General features: G+C 43.2%; 1 protein-coding gene across 1 annotated transcript in view; it reads left to right on the forward strand.

Moving 5' to 3' along the window:
• HEPHL1 (hephaestin like 1) overlaps positions 1–19,549 on the forward strand; it is a 35,742-nt gene extending 16,193 nt beyond the window's left edge. The window contains exons 6-20 of the mRNA XM_051626742.1: positions 334–502; positions 1,448–1,587; positions 1,757–1,888; positions 4,361–4,572; positions 5,025–5,175; positions 6,274–6,486; positions 8,965–9,178; positions 10,825–10,964; positions 11,742–11,882; positions 15,340–15,446; positions 15,891–16,113; positions 16,846–16,985; positions 17,584–17,743; positions 19,062–19,142; positions 19,222–19,549. Coding sequence (XP_051482702.1) covers positions 334–502; positions 1,448–1,587; positions 1,757–1,888; positions 4,361–4,572; positions 5,025–5,175; positions 6,274–6,486; positions 8,965–9,178; positions 10,825–10,964; positions 11,742–11,882; positions 15,340–15,446; positions 15,891–16,113; positions 16,846–16,985; positions 17,584–17,743; positions 19,062–19,142; positions 19,222–19,424 — 2,426 coding nt within the window. The 3' untranslated portion in view covers positions 19,425–19,549. The remainder of the gene's footprint in view (positions 1–333; positions 503–1,447; positions 1,588–1,756; positions 1,889–4,360; positions 4,573–5,024; positions 5,176–6,273; positions 6,487–8,964; positions 9,179–10,824; positions 10,965–11,741; positions 11,883–15,339; positions 15,447–15,890; positions 16,114–16,845; positions 16,986–17,583; positions 17,744–19,061; positions 19,143–19,221) is intronic.
• Positions 19,550–22,458: the final 2,909 nt, after the last annotated feature.

Raw genomic sequence — 22,458 nt, forward strand, 5'->3', positions numbered from 1 at the left:
AAGGTTATGACATTTTGCACACTTCAGGAGGCATTCTCACCCCCAAAATCATTCTGCCACTGTTATGCAGATTAAGGAATTGGATAAATCAACCTAAAAAGTGTGTCTTTGATGGCCATAGCTTTCACCTGTGGGGTGATGTACCACCTTGCAAGACAAGGGTGCTACCATCTGGCCCAGTGTATGCAGGGAAAGTCTTTAAAATAGAAACTTCCCCTAGTAATTGTTCCAGTCCACATAGCTCCTAGAGAGTTTTGAATGTGCATTTGTATCCATGAGATTGCTGACTAAGCAGCTGGCCAAGGACTGTCTCCAGACTCTTTCTGCTCCCAGGTGGCATGGAGGCACTGTATGATGTTCGGATCTGCCAAAAAAACCCATCACGGCCTTCACCAGCCAGTCACAAGAGAAGATATTATATCGCTGCTGAAGAAGTGCTCTGGAATTATGGACCTGATGGTTATGATAAATTCACTGGACAGGGTTTAAATGCCTCTGGCAGGTAAGCTTTCTTGTCCTCTCCTGCTGTGCTTTAACTTCAGGAGTCTGGGTGAGACTTCCCCAGTGATTCACCAGGGTTTGGTCCTGCACTGTTATTAATTGTAATTGAAAGGGGCAAGGAGGAATGGATTTAAACAACCTTGTCAGGAAGTCAGTTTCATAACTGTGATGCTTGAAGTTGCCTTCTGGAAGCACTTATCTTGCTCTATTAAGTTAATAGAGAAAGTGAGCCCTGGTGAGGTATGCAAAGTTCATCAGAGTTAATGACCCTACATGGAGACTGCTCAGGCAGCTTTCGCATTAACAATTGGTGTATCTCAGAGGTCTCGTAATTGTAGATTCTTTTCCCCATTATTACTGATGACCATGAATTGAATTACAGTATCTCCCAGAAAAGCCAACAAGGTTAGAGACACTTTGTGCACAGGTAATGGCATAGGTCTTGTCCTAAGGTAGTCAGAGGTAAGTTGACATAGATGTCTCCTTAAGTAAATTGGGGTCAAACACATGAAGGTCTAATCATAGAATAATTTTCATTAGAAAAGACCTTTAAGATTGTAGAGTTCAACCATTAACCAAACTCTACCAAGTCCACCACTGAATCATATCTCTAAGCACCACACATTTTAAACACTTGCAGGGATGATGATTCATCCACCTCCCTGGGCAGCCTGTTCTAGTGTTTGATAACCCTTTCAGTGAAGAAGCTTCTTCTAATATCCAACCTAAACCTCCCCTGGCACAACTTGAAGCCATTTCTCATTTGTTAACTAATTTATAACTGCAGTTCAGACTAGTAACATCTCCCTTTGTCTGCTAGAAAAGTGTATGCAAACTAGTAACTTGGGGTTAATTTATCTTGCGTCTGGAATAATAACTTCATCTGAAATGAAGGATTCTGCCTGAATCTCCAGTTATTTAACAGTCCAATTTATTAATTCCACAGTGAATCTGCAATATATTTCACACAAGGGACTGACAGAATAGGAGGCCAATACTGGAAAGTTCGCTATGTGGAATATACTGATGCAACATTCAGTACCAAGAAGATTCAGTCAGAGGACATGAAGCACCTGGGAATACTTGGTACAGTGAATATTTTCCCCTTCTGTCATTACCTCAGGTTTGAATACAGATCCACTTGGACCCAGAGGGGAATTCTGTGCATGTAGCTGCCAGCCAGCCCTCTCTTGTTTAGATGGCAATATGTTAGAGGGCAGTTCTTCTCATGTCTTCCCTCTCTCTCATTTTAAAGGCCCTGTTATAAAAGCTGAAGTGGGAGATACAGTGCTGGTTACCTTTGCCAACAAAGCCAAGCGGAGCTATAGCATTATGGCCCATGGGGTGAGCTTCAGCAAGCTGTCAGAAGGTGCTCCCTACCTAGATGGTAAGTTTTGACTGTGCTGCTGTATTGTCACATCCAGAATGCCTGAGTCTAAAAATCTGCTGTTGCTCTGCAGGTTTGCCCCTTTTGTGGATGTTAAGGCACAGGAGGGGTGATTTGATTAGTTTGTCTCGACATGTCCCAACCCATGGGACTCCTCAGTCTGCCAGTGTGCTTGTTCTTCCCCTTGGACATGTGCCAGACCATGAGTCTAAAACTAACTGAGATCCACGTTGAGCAAAAGTCACAATCCATTTAATATTAGTTCTAATCTAATATTCCCCAACTGCAGTCAGTGATCTCCTCTGGACATGTTCCAGAATTCTGAAGCTTAGGATCTGGCATGATGCCCCTGCTGTGTCTTTGTATATAGCTCTACACGTGGCTTGAGTTGCTTCACTCCTGCTTCTCCAGTCCAGGTCAGGACTAACTTCACTGTCAGGATAGTCAGTCTCAAAGGCAACTTTTATCTGATTGATCTGGAATGTGAAGCAGCAATAAAATTTATTAATCCTCCAAAATACATAAATAGATAAATGCTGAAGCAGAGTATTTACCAAAGCCTTAATCTCATTTTGTGCAAGGGCAGGATCTTTATCACCTAAGTTTAACCATTAAATGTTAAATTTAATGTTTTATTGGTAGACATCTTTTTCAGTCAGTGACAAGAAACAACCCCTACAGAGGCTGAAAATTCCTATTTACTTTGAGCACTTATTTTAGGAGACAGTAAGACACCCTCTGGAGATGTCTGTTTCCATCAGCTGCAGAAGCAGCATAGAATTTGGGTTAGAGCTTTAGAGGGCTGACGTAAGGTGAGCTGAATGCCATCCATGGTGTGCACAGAGATAATACTGTGGTCTCCGAAAAAGTTTTTGCTGCATTTGCAGTATTGAAAATACTGATTGTCTAAATTGCTTTGTTTCCACTAGAACACATCAGAAAGAAACTCATGGGACATAATCTCTCTTTTGAGAAGTACACCAAGAGAATTAGGTCAACATTGAAAACTCGTAACATCATAAAAGCAACACAAAAGGCTTTATTAAATTCAGTTGTCTCTAATTCTTGACCTTGCAACACAACAAATTTGCCAGCAGGCCACACTGTATCCTGAAACCACTGGCCTGAGTTCAGCCTTGAAGTCACTGGGTCTGTAGGTTTACAGAGAAGGTAAATGATTTTTCCAAGGCTGTGTATTGTCATGTGAAAACACTACATAAATGTACCTACAGGCATCTACAGCTGTCTACAGACATCTTTTTTTCAGTTGTGCTCTCAGGAGATACTCTTCTATGTTGCATTTGATAGTTGTCCATTCTCAGGAGTTTTTTACCTCCAAATCAATGTTCTTCTCCTTACTGAGCACTGTTGCAGGATGAATCCAGTAGCATCAGATAATATTGCAGGAGTACTCTGTGTTGCAGTTTGCAGCAAATACTATGTGTTTAAATGCAATACTGATATTTTCACTTGTGTCTAAGTTTCCAAGAGGATTCTCTTGGATTATTAGAAAGAATCATAGAATTATAGAATTATTCAGGTTGGAAAAGACCCTTGGGACCACCGAGTCCAACCATCATCCCTATTCTACAAAGTTCTCCCCTAAAGTATTAGGTCAGTAAAGTCTAATGCTGCCACACACATCTGAAGAAAAGAAGTTCCAGTCAATGGCCCCCTAAGTGTTCAACAAAATTTCTGGTTTGGTCTTTCTCATAGTAAAGACCAAAAAGATTATTTGGCACTTTGTTCCTCAAAATGGTGCAGGGATGACCCCTTTCCCCAATTTTTCTTTCATTTCCCTTTTGTGAGTCCTCTCTGAGAGGATTCCAGCACCCCTTTCAGTGGCTAAACTACACGAGTGGTGCTACATGCACTCTGTGCACCACAGCAGATAATGGCCCAGATCCTTTAAAAGTAGCTTCTAAAGGCAACAATAGCAATTGCCCTCAGCAGACTCTGACAGAGGCTCCCCTGCATTGCTACAAAACCAGGAAAAAACAATTACCGGGATCAGGTTTATTGTGAATTTCTAAACAGCCGCAGCTGCAGCTCTGCTCACTGATGTAATGGCTTTGCTGGTGCCTAATGAAGAGCTGGAGTCTGCATTCGTGCCACAGATGAATCTCATGATAGGGCAGGTAAGCTACAAATACTAGAGGAAGCCATTTAAGCACAAGGATGAGCTTTGCATGTCTTGTCTGACTGAATCCAGATGGCGTCAGAAGGTGTCTGGGTGAAGCAGCTGAACTTGTTCTGCAGCGAAAAGGGCTGGGTTGTCCCTGTGAGACAGGACTCTGGTGACATGTCCTCATGGCATAAGTGCCCAGACTATGGGACTGTACTCAAGCTGTAGATGCAAAGGGGAGCACATCTACAGAAATCAACAGCTACATCCGACTCCCAACCAATGTTTATGCTCAGGAAGACAAAACCTTCCTATAACCTTGATGCTTCTCAATTTTCTTTTTGCAGGCTATCTGAAGCCAGGAGCCCATGTTAAACCAGGTGAAACCTTCACATACAAATGGAGGGTGCCTGAAAATGGAGGTCCATCAGGCAGTGACCCCCCTTGCCTGACCTATCTATACTACTCAGCCACTGATGCTGTGAAGGACACCAACTCTGGCCTCGTGGGGCCTTTGCTGGTCTGTCGGAAGAACGCACTGAATCCCGACAGGACACAGGTGCCCAACGTGGACATCTGCCCATCCCTAACAGCAGGATGGTGCACTGGGGGGGAGGTCTATGTGGGCCAGCTTGCCCAGTTCTCAGCTCATTTTTGAGAGATAAAATGAATATCACTCCTCAGGGTAAAAGCTGACCTAAGGGGATGATTAGGAAGATGAAACTGTCATTCCTCAGTATTCTGGCTCTTCCCTAGGCTTTCCATCTCTTCCAAGTGTTTATTAGCAGTTAATGCATCTTCCATCCTAAGTAAAATAAGTAATAGTCACTTTTTTTATATATTGTTGGCTAATGGAAGAGTGCCAATCCCTGTCCCTACAAGGACACAATAAGAAGGTGGCTGAAATTTTTCTGGGGAAAGAAAGCTTTGCTAAAAGAACCCAGCAATTTTCATTTGGGTAATTCAGCTCAGACTTTCTTTTTAATGTCTTGGGTTCCTTCTTGGCTACAGAAAGGAATTGACAGAGAATTTTACCTCCTCTTTTCAATCTTCGATGAGAATGACAGCTGGTATCTGCACAAGAATATTGAAACCTTTACTGGGGACCCTTCAAAAGTAGATGAAAATGATGCAGATTTCAAGGAATCCAACAAAATGCATGGTATGAAAAGTCTAATATGTGTTAATGATCCCTTTTCTTCAGTGATATTAGGCAGATTTTACCGTTGTTCATGGCTGACTGCAGAGCACTGGAGTTCAGGTAGAAACAACCAACTACTCCTGGAGACAGGGAACAGAGTGTAGCTTTTAGATACAACACTTGAGTCTATAAAAAGGCAAAGAGCTAGAGTCAGGCACCAGCTGCAGAAAAGGCTATTCACTGGTGATTTAAATTTCACTGCTGGCCTTGGCCCTGACTCAGATAATAAAGGTCCACTGGCTCTGCTCTGCCCACTTGGGCAGTGACCTCCTGCAGAGGAAAGACAAAGACTAGGGGAATGACCAATAATATTTTAGAACAACTTACATCACTTTTGGATGTAAGTACCTGACTTCAGCATGGACCTCGTCCAAGTTATGTCTGACATGACAGACTTGAGCAAATCATGTAACCTCTCTTTGCTTTAGTTTTCTGAAGAGCACCGAGAATATGCATGGTTAGAGAACTGCAGAGCTTTCTGGACCCATCTACCTTATTCTTTCCTTGTGAGGTGGCATCTCAAGTTTTGTTCTGCCATCTTTCACCCAGTGACCACAGAGAGCATTTGAGGATTAGGAAGTTCAGCTTCATAACACTCTTGTGAAAGAAAGAGAGACATTTTGGAAGTATAAGTGGAAATCAAAGGTCAAAATCACATAAAAATTGTCCATCAGAACAGAACTTATATCTCAGAACCTTTATGGCCCACTCAATGGCCTTAATGAGTTGTTTATACAGTCTCCAGGCAGAAAGGATGTACCTAATTTATACACTGAACTGGTGTGTGAAAAGCTTGAGGAGAAGTGCTGCATCACTGCCAAGAGCTATTACAAGATTTTACCGGCTAAAAAAAAAAAAAGGTAGAAACTCAGAGTTTACAGAAATACCATTGAGGCATTAATGTGATGTCACTCAGTGCTAATTTTGCTTCACAAAATGGCCTTTTAACTAATGCTGTGACTTGCTGAGTCATGAGTCCCTTGCTGGAGAGGCGGTAGGAGGATTTGTGATGCGTTTCCGTCAACCTGCTGTCAACTGGGCTCTTTCCTTCTCCTGCAGCTGTCAACGGCTACATGTTTGGTAACCTGCCAGGCCTGGCCATGTGCAAGGAAGACAAAGTCTCCTGGCACCTCATTGGGCTGGGCAGTCACTATGACATGCACGGGGTTCATTTTCAAGGAAACACCATCGACCTGAGAGGGACAACGAGGGACGGGTTGGCCTTGTTTCCTCATTTGTCGGGGACAGCGCTGATGCAGCCAGACCGCGTGGGTATGTTCATGAACTTACTCTGCTGCTGAGCCAGGTGCAGGAATCAGGCAGCCAAAATAACTCTTGGTGAGATGCTCTGCTCTACACCAGGGAGCCTAAAAGCATGGAGATCACGGGGACCTGGCATAGCTGAGAACTCAGGCTGGGCTACTTTTGTGGGAATGTGCTATAAATCAAACGTGTGTGTGGACCAAAGAGTGAAGGCTTGGGACAGGCAGAGGGATAACTAATGGGATGCTCATGGAATTTCCATAACACTCAGAACAGGCTTTTTTAGCAAAGATAAAGTCCACCGTGATGTAGATAGTCAGCATAATTTAAGGTATTTTAGGATTTCAATAACAATTTAATAGTAGTTGGTCTTTAGGAGTTTCCTCAGAAGCGACTACATTCAAAGGTACTTTTAATTCTCATGTATAATCCAGTGATATGTTCCTCAAACTCAGAGGGAGTGAATTGTTTGTTGTAGATAACATATAAGCTTTATGACAAAGAATGCAACTCCTTAAATCAAGAGTCAACAGAGTTGTGCAAGGCTATGCCAAGGGCCATCATTGGCTGTAGCACCTGGTAGAAATACCTGTTGGCCTTGTGTGCATGCCAGGTGAGATCTCCAACCCTGGTGTCTATAGGACAGCAGATTCTTTTCTTACACATACTCCATACATTTCCACCATCTGTCATGAAACGGCACTGCAGGACTCACATTAAGCTATATATTCTAGGAGATTATTACTTTTTGCTAGCTATCCTTCTGCTGGCAAGAAGGGAAAGTGAATGAATTATCAGACCTTTGCAACTGCCAACACATGATTTTCTTTAACTGCATGTTATTTTAGCTTTTCACCATTTTTACTCTGGAAGCACAAGGAATGGACTGGGATCCAGTCTGGACAGAGATATGCTTCTAATTTTGGTTCCATCACTGACTCATGCAATGCAGCTGTGGAAGTGCTTTCCTCCTGCACGAGAGTGCTAGCAGGCGGAGCTACACAGGACTACCTTGTGGTCAGCTTCTGCTTGAGTATATGGGGAGTACAAATGTTAAAATCTGGCCATGGCCATGCCAAAAAGATGCTCCCACTGACACTGCAGTGTTCTCATGTCCCCCATGGACACTTGTGTAGTGTGGGCAGCACTGGTGAAGGTTTACTGGCAAGCTTGTTCCTGCTGCCTGACATCTAATTGATTGCTTTTCAGGGCTCCCTTGGCTAAACTGACCTAACTCAATGAGTTAGAAATAATTTATGGTGACCTTCTGGAGCAAGCTGGTGTTTCTGACAGAGCAGAAAGTTACTTGCTGACCTGTGGATCTCCACTTGTGTCTGCATTCATGTTTTGCTTTTAGTTGAAGAACCTGTTGTAATGTAGGAGTTACAAGCTGCAGCCCTGCAGCCTCTTATGTGCATGTTTGGTCTTGAGGCTGTAAATGTCATTTTGAATCCCTGTCCTCTTACATCTTTGGACCATAGGGCATGCAGTGACTAAAAGAGATGACTGGTGCATATCCATTTGATCAGCTAGTTTCTCCTTCAGCCCCCTTAGTTTTTCCAAGTCAGCAGATTCTGAAGTGAGCAGCTCCTGTGCCAACATAATCCACAGGAAGGGGCAGGCAACTCAAAAGGTCCACAAGGGTGTGGTGAATTTATGCAGGGAGAAAACTGGAAGGGACAAAGCCCAACCAGAACATGGTCTGGCTACTTTACTGGTGTAAAAGACATTTTAAAATGTTTTTATAAATACATCAACAACAAAAGGAAGACTAAGGAGAATCTCCATCCTTTTCTGGATGTGGGAGGTAACATACTGACAAAGGATAGGTACCTTGAGAACAACTAATATTTCCAGCTCCCTCGGCTAAGCTAACCTAACTCAAACAAGTATGAAGCTGGTGAAGGGCACAAGACTGAAGAGAGGGTGAGGGAAATGGGTTTGTTTAGTCTGGAGAAAAGGAGACTGAGGGGAGACTTTACTGCTCTCCACAACAGCCTGAAAGGAGGTTGTAGTGAGGTGATGTTGGTCTCTTGTCCCAAGTAACAAGTGATAGGACAAGAGGAAATGGCCTAATATTGTGCCAGGAGAGGTTTAGATTGGATAGTAGGAAAAATTCTTCACTGAAAGGGTTGTCAGTCACTGGAACAGGCTACTCAGGGCAGTGGTTGAGACAGAGGTATTTAAGAGCTGTGTAGATGTGGTGCTTTGGGACATGGTTTAGTGGTGAACTTTGCAGTGCTGGGTTAAAGGTTGGACTTGATGATCTCATAGGTCTTTTCCAACCAAAAAAAATTCTGTGATTCTATGTAAGCATCCCCCTCACTGACTTTCCATACAGCATCACAGATTAGGTTTGTCAGAGGACAGATCAGAGATGTACAAGGCACAGGACCCAGCTTGTCAAGCTGCTCTTAAATGTTTGTTTTGTTGTTGTTTGTTTGTTTTTTTTTTAATTGCTTTAAGCTCTTCCACTTTCATTTCCAGGCACATTCAAAGTGGTTTGCAGGACTTTTGATCACTTTGCTGGTGGAATGAAGCATTTCTACGAGGTCAGCAGCTGCCGTAACATCACCCGAGCCCAGCAGCAGCACGGAGTCGTGAGGACCTACTACATTGCAGCAGAGGAGGTGGAGTGGGACTATGCTTCAAATAAGAGTTCTTCACCAAATATTTACAACATCAGCAGCTATGAGGAAAGGTACCCGAAGCAAAAAATGCTTGTGGGCATGGGGCATACTCATAGTGGAGGGGAAACCTGAAGCACCCCTTCTTGAAACCAGCCTTGTACTTTTTAGGAGGCACTTTTTGCCAGACAAAATAACAGAATATGTTTGTATGAAGTGACAACCCAGCCTCTCAAATCAGACTACTTCATAGGCAGCATTTAAAAAATGTTTTCATCTCAGTGTTGTAATGCTGTTGAACCCAAGAAGGCTTCCATGTCCCTAAATCCATGTGTGTATTCCAGCCTTGGCTCAATCCTACTGTGATGCCTCCCAAACCCCTCCTTTCCCTTCCTCACTCTCCCCAGTCTCCCCATCCCAATGCTCTGGTTTTCCTAGAGAAGAAACCCAAGGACCTGTCCCAGATGAGAGCCCCTGCAAGCAGTGCAGATATATCAGGGAGGTGCTGAGCCTGCTTCACTGCAGCCTGGTAGCCCCTGGTTCCCTTGGAAAAGTCAGAACACAGTAACCACTACAGGTGCATCATGTCTACACTGCACTGTGCTGAGGAACACATTTTTATAAAAATAAAGAAGATACATGTTCCAAGTTGTATTGCATGGGGGAGGGGGAAGGGGGGTTGTCTCTGATACCACTTTGGTGAGAACAAAACAGAACAAGGAACATATTTTGCAAACAAACCTTAGAAAAGCTGCTGGGAAACCACCCTATAAAGAGCAAGAGTATGGAAGAGTTGGTAGAAAATACACCTGAAGACTCACAGGTGATTAAGTGTGTTCAAAGAAAATAATAACTACTTTATTGTCAAAGGCTGCATTGCACACACACAATATTACTACCATAAGCAGCGTCCCTGGGGCAAGTTTTGCTTTTATTTAGCATGTTGTGAGCCAACTTTGCAACTCCCCTGCCAAGGGCACCTTGGAGATGAGCTGCCAGAAGGCAGAGCTGCTCTCAGAAGAGGGTGAAGTTTCTCCTCGGCTGGTGGTGAGTGTCCTCTGCTGGCCAGGCAGCCCACAGGAGCGACCACAACAAACCGTGGGTGGCTGCCCAAACCTGGAGGGCACTAAATAGCATCCTCTGCCAGATGCAGGAGGGGAAATACATTTCTTGCCTTATCTTCATGCTGGGAAAGCATCCAGCCCTGTGCAGCAGCAGGAGGGCAGGGTAAAGCAACCCCCCCCCCCCTTATCTCGGATGATGGATTTTGTTTTTGCAAGGTTAGGCTTCAGTTATCACCTGCCTGGGGCTGACTAATTGCCAGGTGGGTGAAAGCAGCCATCGTGATAAGGGGATTCCGGTTTGCAGGGACAGGCAGTATCTTTAGCTGGAGCAGAGGACACAGCTGGAGTGAGCTGCCAAACCCACTCTTATCTTGAACTTCATCTCCACTTTGACAGGTCTGGTCAAGGATTTGTGTTCCCAAAAGCTTGGGGTGAGTGCAATACCAGCTCAGATTTACCTGTTTGAAGAGGTTGTGCATTAATGGGGATTATTATTTGCTGTTTAAAATCTCTTGCAGCACCCAAGGCTTCAAATCCATCAGCGCACTGGACCAAGCCACACATTCTTATCACATTTATTGTAAACAGCACAACAGTTACTGGCTTTTGGATATGTAAGGTTTAGGGCTTCTGATGTTTGCCTTTTGATTTTGCAGCTATGGGCATGTTTTCCTGAGCCAAGAAGAAGATCTGATTGGTTCAAAATACAAGAAGGTGGTTTACAGGGAGTATACAAGTGGCAACTTCTCACAGCACAAAGTGAGGACAGAAGAGGAGGAACACCTGGAAATCCTGGGCATGTATCTCTCAGGGCTCGCAGACCCAGCTTGATAATTGGGAGGATTGTTTTCCAAAAAAAAAAGAGGTTTTCCATACTTGTTAACATGGAAAACATGGAACACTGATGCCTATTCCAGATAATCAGTGATTTTACACCAAATTTGTATAATTACTGGGTGTAAACATGCTTTCCAGATGAGGCAATTCATTCTCAAACACAAGGAGTTTCAGGAGTTTCCTAAGGAGTTCTAACAGGGAGGATGCCAAAATGGCAATTCCAGGATTAACTTTATCATGAGAGCATGTAATGTGGGGCAGATTAAATTAATGTTAAGGGGCTGGATTTGTACTTGAAATTGGGCAAGACAAAATTGTTTATGTCATAAAATAAACAACAGCTCACAATTTTTATGGAGTGAGGGGGGTTATTTGTTTGTTTTGGTTTGGGTTTTGTTTGTTTGTTTTTTTTTTAAGCTGTTACAAGCTGAAGAAATAGAATTTTGAAATACACAAAAACCATCCACAAGAGTTTTCCTTAAAAACAAGCAGTTCAAAGACCTGTCTTCAGAGTGAACAATTCTTCCCATGACCGAAAAAGAAAAAGGATTATTTTTATGTATAGGGAACTTTTCAACAGCCCAGATAACAAACTGATTTTGACAGCTTGCTGAAAGAATAGAAAAGCCTGAGGGTTTTGAGAAAGACCTTGGCTCCCCTCCTAGGCCAAGCTGTTGAAAATTTGTTAAATTCAGAATAGCAGCATTAACAACTGGCATCTTCTGTTTTAATTTAGGGCCATTACTCCACGCTGAGGTTGGTGACTCTGTACTGATTGTATTTAAGAACAAAGCCAGCAGGCCTTACTCTGTAAGTGCACATGGAATAGAAGAAGTGGGTTGTGAAGAACAACCCGAGACACCAATTACTCTCCCAGGTAAGACTCTTATTTATTTATATTTTTTTTTTCCCTTTTAGATATACAGGCTATATATAAAAGCATTTTAACACATGAATGCTAATCCCTCTTTCAAGCTTACGCTTGTTCTTCCAGGCATAATATGCTCAATGTTTATTCAGATATGATTCCATGTTGTTATCCGTGTAGGTTCTTGATCGAGTGAGCATGTTTGGGCAGAGAATGAACCTTTGCTCCTGTCAGGGGTAGAAACAGGAATGTAATGTCTCTGGACAAGAAAGCAGAAGCAGGCCTATAATCATGGCAGGTGGAGTGTAAGCCAGTGCTGCATTTGCTCCAGACTGAAACTCTAACTGAACGTCTTAAACCCGAGAAACTCATTGGTAACGTTGTAGTTGGCAGTGTTAACTCTGCCCTCTCTTAATCTACACAGAATTGGCATTTGCATTCAGACCTGATGCATAAGGTGCAAAATGTCACTGCCACATGAGTGCAAAGTCTTCGGAGAAGTGTTCCAAATATGTCTCAGTCTCTAGTGGAAAATAGTTCTTACAATATTGACATTTCTCATATAGAGAAATACCTGTTAAAATTTTTGTACATCAACTTTTATCTTGGGTTTTCTATTCTAGTAGGAAGCCAAACTCAAACCCAGGCATTATAGTAAATAAAAAATGTACATACCTTTTCTTTCTATCACCCATGCAATATTTTTCGTGGTGTTTATGAGTTTCACTGTGCAGCTAAATGAAAATAAGTTCTTAGGTAGTAAACCTCCTTGGAAGCTGAAATCTCTTTTCTGTGGGTAGCTGTAATGATACACCACAATCACACACAAATTCAGGCCAAATGTGAGCCAGTGTCTGCCTTGCTGGAGTTTGATGACCCGTGGTTGATATATGGAGGGGGTCGGGGGAAGGAGAAAAAAAAAAAAAAGAGCTGATTTGCATTATTGCCTTGTTTTGTTATGAGTTCCACGATGTTATTGATGCTGTTTTGTTGACAGTCGAGGTGTAACACTGGGAACACTACTGCCATGTCTCCTGTGTCCACGTGGGAGCAGGCTTGGGATGAGTTAGAAGAGGGAAGGTGTCTGGGTTTGACAGTAAGCCTGAGTAAAGGTCTCTTCTGCAAGATGTAAAGTCAGACTTTTCCTTAGGAATTTGGAAGCAGAAGTTAACAGGGACAACAAGACCCTCAAAACAAAAATAGTTTCTGGGCACTTCAGTGCCCACCACCACCATCTCAAAATTCTTGCTGTCTTCCTAGGCGGGGCTGGACTGCTCCCTCCAAGCTTGCCAGAGCCCATCTGCTTGTACTAAATCCTGAACCAGTCATCAGTGAGATTTATGTCCTGCCCAATTGTGCTCCTGAGGGCACTTCCAGCTCCTAAGGAGCCTGTGGGTGGCATGGTAAAGAGATGCAGAAAGCAGATCCGTAGCAGCCTAAGCCAAAACAGCTCTCAGTTGCCACGGTTTGTCTTCTCCCTGTCCATTTCACTATTTACCCAGCAGCTAAAAGGAAGAAAACATCCATTTTCCTCTTGTTTAGCAGTCTTTTCCATGGTAATGCTTTATTTGCACTTCAAAGATAAGTTTTTTATGCCATCAGAACTGTCTCAGGCTTTAAGTAGAATGGAGATTTTTTCCATCTACAGCCTTTTTCCATCCACAGCCTTCAAATGTCCTGAAGTGAGGAGTAAAAAGCAAGAAAGTGAAATACCATAGTCAGGCTCTCTTCTTACATCACATCCTCTAAAAAGGGGTGATGACATGTAGGTTAGCTACAGGTGAATGACAAGCTCTTCCCTGGTGTGTGTCTGCATGGCATTAATGCCTCTGAGACTGAGAGGTTTCTTGTTCATGTTTTCTGTCCTACTCATATAGTGGTGTGACTTGAAAGCCATTCTGATCTCCACTGAAGTGCATGAACCCATGCTGTAAAGAACAGAAGGTGCTTGTCCCATAAGATTAAATTATATTTCAGCATTTACCTGAGACTTATCTCATACAGTCTGATATTTGAGAGCCACCATTTCTCTTTTTTTGTAGCTATTGCCATCCAATAAAACCTACTATTGCATCCATCAAAACAATGTAGTGGCTCAGTGACACAAAACTAGGCTCAGTCATTTCACAGCCACTTCAGCTTGAAAATTCTTTGCCCTGATGGTGGCAGCTGTTGGGTTGTGCTGTACCAAGACCATGGCTAAGAGTTCTGTGATTTCCTTTTTTACCCCTGACTAGTAGTGTGTCCCCAGCTGTTCTTGGCTTTTGCCATCCTGGAGTACTTTTGGGGCAGAGACTGCCTGGTTCAACATTTCTCCACCAATTAGAAGAGAAAAGTCTTGACCGCATCTGAGAATGATAGAATTGTTTGGGTTGGAAGAGGCTTTTAAGATCATCAAGTCCAACAGTTAACCTACCACTAAGTCCACTTGTAAACCATGTCTGTAAGCACCACATCTACATGTCTCTTAAATACCTCCCAGGGTGGTAACTCAACCAGTTCCCTGGGCAGCCTGATCCAGTGCCTGACAACCCTTTTGGTGAAGATATTTTTCCTAATATCCAACCTAAACCTCCCCTGGCCCAACTTGAGGCCATTTCCTCTTGTCCTATCACTTGTTACTTGGGAGAAGAGACCAATCCCCAACTTTCTACAACCTCCTTTTAGGCAGTTGTGGAGGTCTCCTACCCTTCCCTGCAGTACCAACAAAAAAATGGGAAAAACAAAGCTTGAAAACACAGGACAGAGTTCATCTGAACATAGGTGTGCTTGTGTTCAGTGTAGAGGACTGGTCCTCACCCAAATAGATAATTTCCCCATTGGATTCTGGTGGGCTTTTTTTATGGTTTTGTGTTGTTGTTTGTTTGGCTTTGGTTGGTTGGTTTTGGTTTTGTTTTTTAACCAGGGTTCAGGGAATCTCTGATCAGGGAGGATGTAACAGAGGTGATAGCTTTTGGGAAGGGATAGGGATTCTCCAGTAATTGCTGGGGAGCAGGGGCTTAGCTGGAAGAGGGAAGGAAGCCTCTGTCCTGCCAGATACTCAGCTCTCTTCTCCTGGCCCAGAGCTGATACACAGCTGCAGCACCCTCTGCACATTCTCAGAGGCAACTGCACATCTCTGTCCTTTTCAGCTGAGAAAACACATGAAACATTGGTCTGATACAAGTTTTGCCCCCAGAGAAAGATGAAAAGTCCTATGTCCAAACTTCCCTCTGGAGGGTGCTACTGTAGCCAGCATCATTTGCTGACCTCCTTTCCTGGGAGCTTTCTGCCCTCGTTTACACCACTGGGACATTAGAGACCTCCCTGAAGGCAGAAGCACATCCATATGCCATTGCTGCATGCTTTCACAGACAGCTTCAATGCAGATCATTTTTTGATGAGGAGGGCAGCAGATCTCAGTTACATACTATTCAAAGCCCCTAATTCCCAGCTGCTCTTGGTAAAATTGTTTTCTCTATTTCAGGGGAAATTAACACCTACAGGTGGAACGTCCCAGAACGATCTGGCCCTGGTAAAACAGACCCAAACTGTATCACTTGGGTTTATTATTCAACAGTGAATTTTGTAAAGGTAACCAAGAAAAGGTCATTAAAGATTACACTTCTCTGGATAAAGTATCCTGCCTTGTGTAATGTTTCTAAAAGGATCCTGCTTCTCATTTCTGCAAAAAACACAGACATTTACAATTTACAGAGCTGGATGCTTTGTCATCTTTGGTAACAGATGCTCATGCTGGGGTAACAGAATCTACTGAAATACCCAGGGGTACACCATGGTAATATGATTCCTTCCTTAAAGAATAGTTAAAGGCGTATGGGGTGAAAGCAAAACCTTGCTTTGGTACGTTAACACAGGGACATGTAGTGAAAGATCTCTTTAATCAGATGGCCATGGGTTTTTTCTTACCTGATAGGAAAATGGAATTTCATCTTTATTTAATCTGAGTTAATCTGTATCCATTTCACAATTCAATGAACAAGAAAATTTGTAATGCATATATTTATTTTATTTCAGGACACATACAGTGGTCTGATTGGGCCCCTCGTAGTTTGCAGAAAAGGAGTTCTAGATGAAAGAGGCCTAAGGAAAGACATTGATCGTGAATTTACCCTTCTGTTTATGGTGTTCGATGAAAATGAATCCTGGTATCTGAAAGAAAATATTGAAACATACCTTCATAAGAATCCTGATGATTTTAATTCCACTAAGAACTTTGTAGAAGGCAACAGCATGCATGGTATGTAGGACTCGGTGGCAGCAGCCAGGCGGACAGAGGTTTATTTTTCTCAGCCTTATTAGGAAGACATTGGACTTAGCCTCAGTTACCCAACCACAGGACACTTCATAAGCTGCAGCTCTGGAAACAAAACGATTTCATGAGACCCAGCCTAGATATCTTTCTAACAAGATAGTTTAATCTAATACTCACAGGAAGAGGCTGCCCTGCTGGACTTTCCTTGCCATTTGGGAACTGTATTCCTTGTGGGCTAGTTTAGTAGGAGAGTAAGGATGACATTTTAAAACCATGGCTGTAGTAGCAGCCAGCCCAGGAGCCAGGCAGGACAGACATGACAGGCGCAGTAACAGCCCTGGCAAAGCAAACTTCTCTTTCTAAGGCTGGTACCCATTTTCTCTTTTTCCATGTGGTGTCTCAGCATAAATCCTTTGTGTTCAGCAGTTTGATCTCAAACAGGAAAAAAAAACCAAACCTGATGCTTTTCAAGACAGAACAAATGGTTGCTTCTGTGCAGTTAGATGATTTGGAAACTGAGACAAAAATGTGAATGTCTCCCTGCAGCAGCAGTGGAGGCTATGAAAAGCCCTTGCTCAGGACACATGTGCCTGTCCCCTCTCTGCTTGGGCACCTGGTCACCCTGGAGAGAAAGAGCAATGGGTGCCTGAAGTGGAGGTTATCATCACCTGTACCATAGCCAGTTATTAATCAGTCCTTTTTTTGTCATTATTCCAGCAATCAATGGGAAGATTTATAACAGTCTTCTTGGTCTAACGATGAACCAAGGTGACAGGACAAACTGGTATTTGATAGGAATGGGCGATGAAGTGGATGTACATACAGTCCACTTCCATGCACAGACCTTCATCTTTAAGGTTGGTAAAATGAATTAAAGTTAAAACTTCATAGTGTGATGGGAAATTTCTGCAAAAAAAGTCCAGGTTCTGGTCTGGTTTTCCAGATTGGGCACAGAGCCCTGGGCTGACACTGCGATCAGTAGGAGTTTTGCATGTGAAGGAAACACAAAATGAATGAGAACTTTGCAAAGCTTCTACCAGTCTGAAACTGTTTTGAAACATGAATAAATGTCATTGTTAAAGGACATGATTAGGTGGGTAAAAATATATATTTAGCCATGAGTGCAAGGGAAAATACAGGAAGGAAATCAGCGAGAGTTATGCCTGCTTATGGCTCTGTTTTATGTGGTGACAGCTTGACACTGGCAACACTATCCATGTTTCAAAGAAACTCCTATGCTCAGCCAGCACTTGAAATCCTTAGGAGGGGTCTCCTGTTGTTAATTAATTAATGGATTAATTGAGGGATGTCCGCAGACCTCAGTTTCCTTGCGTGAAGCACACTAGGAACATATAAGAAGTATTTATTCTGTCCTGAGGACTTGAAAGTCTAACTGGAATACTTCAGTGCCCATGGAGGCAAGACTCTTACAATGCTGATTTTGCCTTGCCACAGACCGATAAGGACCACAGAGGAGATGTGTATGACCTTTTTCCCGGGACTTTCCAGACAGTTGAACTTGTAGCAGAAAACCCTGGAACGTGGCTTGTGCACTGCCACGTAGCTGATCACATCCACGCCGGCATGGAGACGACCTACACCATCAATAAATCAGGTGCAGTACCAGAAACCTGTCCTAGGACTCGGAGGTGGTACCAGAGCAGATGAGGTGGAAGGCAGGGAGGAAAGGACCAGAGCTAACATCAGTGCTGCACCCTGCACACTGCTGGGAAGCACCTGTAAATAACTGCTGTGGCCAGTTGGCATCACCTAGGGACAGGACAAAGACCCCTAATGACATGGCAAAGGCAGCAATCTTAGCTGCACTCTGCAACTTAAAAACAGCTGGTGCTTCACAAGAGCCCCTCTAAGACAGTGGCAGCCCTTACTGACCTGCAGGCAGAGCAGAAAACAACTGCAAGGCTATTTTTTAGCCTTGCTGCCCCATGATGTGCAGGAGGGTCTGCTGGCTGGCCCAGTGCTGTGCCTCCCTGGAATCACCGCCCGCTCATGGGGCTATTCCAGCTCCTTCCTGCAAAGGCAGGAAGACCAGCTGAGGTAGATAAAAGATGGTCCAGGAAATTATTGTCCATCATTCTGAAAATTAGGTGATCTTTTTACTGGGAAAAGTTGGTAATTTTTTTGAGTGTTGCTGGTCGGTTCCACCTCTGGTGAGCAAAGTCAGAAGTACCTGGGGAGCATCTCCACATCACAACATTTCACTTAACATCTGGGTCCAGCATCTTCTGCTTGGACCTCTGCTGTGTTTGCTATGCTTATCTGCAGGGGCTACAATAGCACCAGCAGGCACACCTCGTACCTGTAACCCCGTAGCAGCAGGATGATAAATGTAGTGACAAACGTAGCCAAAATACTCCTTCCTTGGACAGGGTGAATTAATTTTGTAACACATACTCGTTCAGGCATTAAATTTCAATGAACAAGTAAATACAGAAGTGAATTAGTGAATCACTGAATGGTTTGTTTTGGAAGGAATCTTAAAGTTCATCTAGTTCTAACCCCCTGCATGGGCAGGGACACTTTCCACTAGACCAGGTTGCTCCAAGCACCATCCAACCTGGCCTTGAACACTTCCAGGGATGGGGCATCCACAAGTTCCTGGGACAACCTGTGCCAGCGTCTCACCACCCTCATAGTAAAGAATTTCTTCCTAATACACAATCTAAATTTACCCTCTTTCACTTTAAAACCTTTACCCCCCATCCTATCACTGCAGTAACAGAGATGTCTACAGAGTAGGGGCTATTGCCCACAGAGCTGCCCAGAGCAACAGCTGTGCTGATCTAATCAGGATTTCAGTTCAGATCAGCGAGGTAGAAGGAGCTAAGTAAAATCAGGGCTACTTTTCCAGAAGACAAAATAGTTTTTATTAGGGCTTTCAACTCAATTATGCTTTTTCTCTCTCTGCACAGAGCGGAAAGCTCCTTCTGAAGGAGGACTCACAACTGGAGCATATGATACAACTACTGCCAAAAATAAGACCACTGCACAGGGTAAGGAAGTTTTAAAATGTCATTTTAAATTCTTCAGATTTATGTGTGAGTTTCTTATTAACTACTTTCCTTTTAACAGACTATGACAGCAAAGGGGTCCATTTTTTTGGCAAAACCTTGAGTTCTGGAGAAGCCAGCCTGATACTCGCAGTTGCTTTGTTCATTGGACTTATTCTGCTGACATCAGTATCAACCTTCTTCTGCCTTGTGACCCGTCAAGGAAGCAGGATCCCTTATAAGGCTCTGCATGAAAAACGTGCACTTCTAGCAGACCCCTTGTAAATCCCCACTTTTAGCATCCTTCACAGAGCTGCACTGGATTTCATGACATGCTGCTAAGAAAACTGGAGCAAGATGTATGTTGATAGTCTTACCCTGTAGCCAGAGCTCACAAGAGTGAACATGAGCTGTAGGGATTGGCTCCAAGAGCCACCAAACACCCATGAGTTTTTCCACTCCTCCGGAGCTCCATTGAGCTTTGCCCAAGATCAAACTTAGTGGCTGAGCAGAGCAGCACACCTCTCAACATCCACACTGGCTGCCAAGGATTTATCCATGGGAGTAAGGAGAGGGCAGCACGGCATCTGTGTGCTCTGTGCAGAAACACGGGGTTCATGCCAGGGAATAAACACCACCAGGAACTGTTTTAAGCATGCCAGCTTGTGAAGGAGGAAGTGTTCTTATGGAAGCCCCTACAGTTTCCCAAAGTCTGGCTCAATGAATTAATCAACATGGAAGTAATTTTCTTGCCTGCCTTTCCCCAGTCCCCCATTACATAAGAAAACTGCACCAGGGACAGATTTTTAAAGGCATTTAGGGACCTATGAATGTATTTTAGTACCTGATAGAGTTCAGCAGAGCTCCTGCTGCTAGTTTCCAACAGCTTTGCTTAATCCCTTCAAAAATCTAGCCCTGAGCAACCTGTGAGAAAGTTAGTTGACTTTAATTTTTGCTCATTGTGATCCTGATTATGTTCCTTTTTTTTTTTTTTTTTGGACCAAGTAGCACTTCACTCCCTACCTATCCTGAAGCCATCAGGGGGCTGATCTCTGTGCTCTGCTAGGAAGACAGGCAGAATCAGGCCATGTTTAGTGATACTTGAAACTTAATAGTTGATTTTTAGTTAAACAGTGCTCACTCTTGCCTGCTCGTGTCAGCTACAGCTCTTGCAGAGAAACTCCAGGACAAACATATCTGTGAAACTGTTTATCCAAATTTGATTTTGAACATAAATTAAAATTGCTGTTGATTTTGGGTTGATTGTGTTTTTGTTGTGATCTTGTTTTGTTTATTTTCTTCTTTTCTTTTCACTTCTGTACTTTGTTGTATGTTCAAATGTAGGAAACTTGACTGCCCATCACTCTTATTGTAGCTTAACAGTGCTCTGAATCGATGTTCACTTAACCAATATGTTGAAGTTTCTTGCATGTTTCTCAGTTATTTCTTGATTCTTTGTTTTCCCCAGTCAAGTAAAAGCATACACATGATGTAGAACTGCCGGACTGAGCCCAAATAGGAGTTAGACCATAGCAATAAACACTTCAACTCCTCTAAATCTTCCCTCTGAGCTGACAAAACCAAATACTCTAAGCCCTTTCATCCTTCTGTTTTGTAAACATTAAAATTGAGGTCTCCTGTTCAAAAAACACTGTGTCTGCCCGTGCAGAACATCAGCTCTCTGTCTACTTACAAAATTAAAGCCTTTCACCTAAACGTAAAATGTTAATAAAGGAAATTATTCGGTACTTTCATTTTAGAGTAGCCAACGTGTCTGACTTTTTAGAAACAGAATCAGAAATTTATTTCGACCGTAGAAACTAGCTGGACAAAGTGAATACAACAATGATAAAAATCTGGTTATTTGTATGAACCTTCTGCACAGTTCATTTCATCCCACATGCTTCTCAACTGGATGGCAGCTGTGAAACAAGACCAAGGCCTCCAAAGGTCCTCAGGGCCTCAGAATGTCACTGCTGCTTGCCCAGGTGACACAGCCTGCCACAGAGAGCATGCAACATCATCACAGGAAGGTTAAAGCACAGACTTTAACATCGCCTGCCCAGCACGGGCAGCCCTGTGGCCAGATGCCCTGACACCTGTGTCAAGGGACAGCATCTGTGTCGGGCTGAAGGACCAGCAGGAACAGGGAGAGAAGCAACAAAATGAACAAAGGAAGAAAACAAATCGCCAAGCTGGGTGTGTTCTCCAGGGAGTCCTACAGGCCCTCAAGTATGACAAATCTAGATTAAAAACTTGGGTTGTAAGTTGGTACCTGCCTAGGCACCAAAAGCTCAAAAGGTGACAAAATGCAGGACCCACTTTTAAAAAGTTCCCAGAGGAATCAGCAGCTCTGACATCCACTCAATGCAAGCTGGTAGAAATGGTTCTAAGAAAAAAAAACAAATAACCAAGCAAGAAAAGCAGCCAAAGGAACAAAACAGATCGTGGAAGAACTGATTTGTTGATGGTTGGACTAGGAGATCTCAGAGGTCTTTCCCAACTGGGATGATTCTGTGATTTATTTATTTATTTCTTAAAGAAAACTGCCTCAGTGAGGTTTTCAAAGATTTATCGTGTAGGTAAGAGACCTGGATGAATGTAGTCTGCCCACATGTCCATAAGGCAATTGAGAAGATCCTTAGTTAAAGCTTCATATGGAAATTAAATCACCATGGGATGAGAGAAAGGTCAAAAGACAGAAATAAGTGGTCAGATTTCACAGTGGAGGTCGCTCATGGGGTGCTGCAAGGACCCTTGCTCTTCACTGCTTCCTGGGAGTGGTGTGAAAAAGGGTGACCGAGTTGAGTGACAATCGTAAGTACGTGTAGCATGAAAAATTTAGTGATAAAAAGGTGAAATTTGGTACTCATACATTTACAGTAGTACTCATGGAAAAAAGCAGTCCTAGTCCTTTATGCATTATGTGCCTAAGCAACCCAGAAATGGGATCTTATTTGTAGTAGTGTAATGACAAGTACTTTTCAGTGGGCAGAAAGGCAACTGAATATTAGGAATGGGTAGGAAATAAGAACAGAGCAAACCAGAAAACAACCTAGTACCATTACACAGCTGTCGGGGGCACCTGCAGCTTGAACACAGGGGGAGTCACATCCTCCCAGCTCTATCCAGGAGAGGACACAACAGCACAAGAACAGCACAGGAAGAGCAGGAATGGGAATCCGTGTTGTAGAGCAGTCTCTATCCGAGGTGTAATTTCCTTGGATTGGGGCTTGGAAAAATAGAAAGTGCAATTGAAAGTAGATAGAATAGAGGTTTAATAAAGGCACAGCTGAGTGAAGAAGGGAACAATTTGTCC

This window comes from Apus apus, chromosome 1, assembly GCF_020740795.1.
Source record: "Apus apus isolate bApuApu2 chromosome 1, bApuApu2.pri.cur, whole genome shotgun sequence".
NCBI lineage: Eukaryota > Metazoa > Chordata > Aves > Apodiformes > Apodidae > Apus > Apus apus.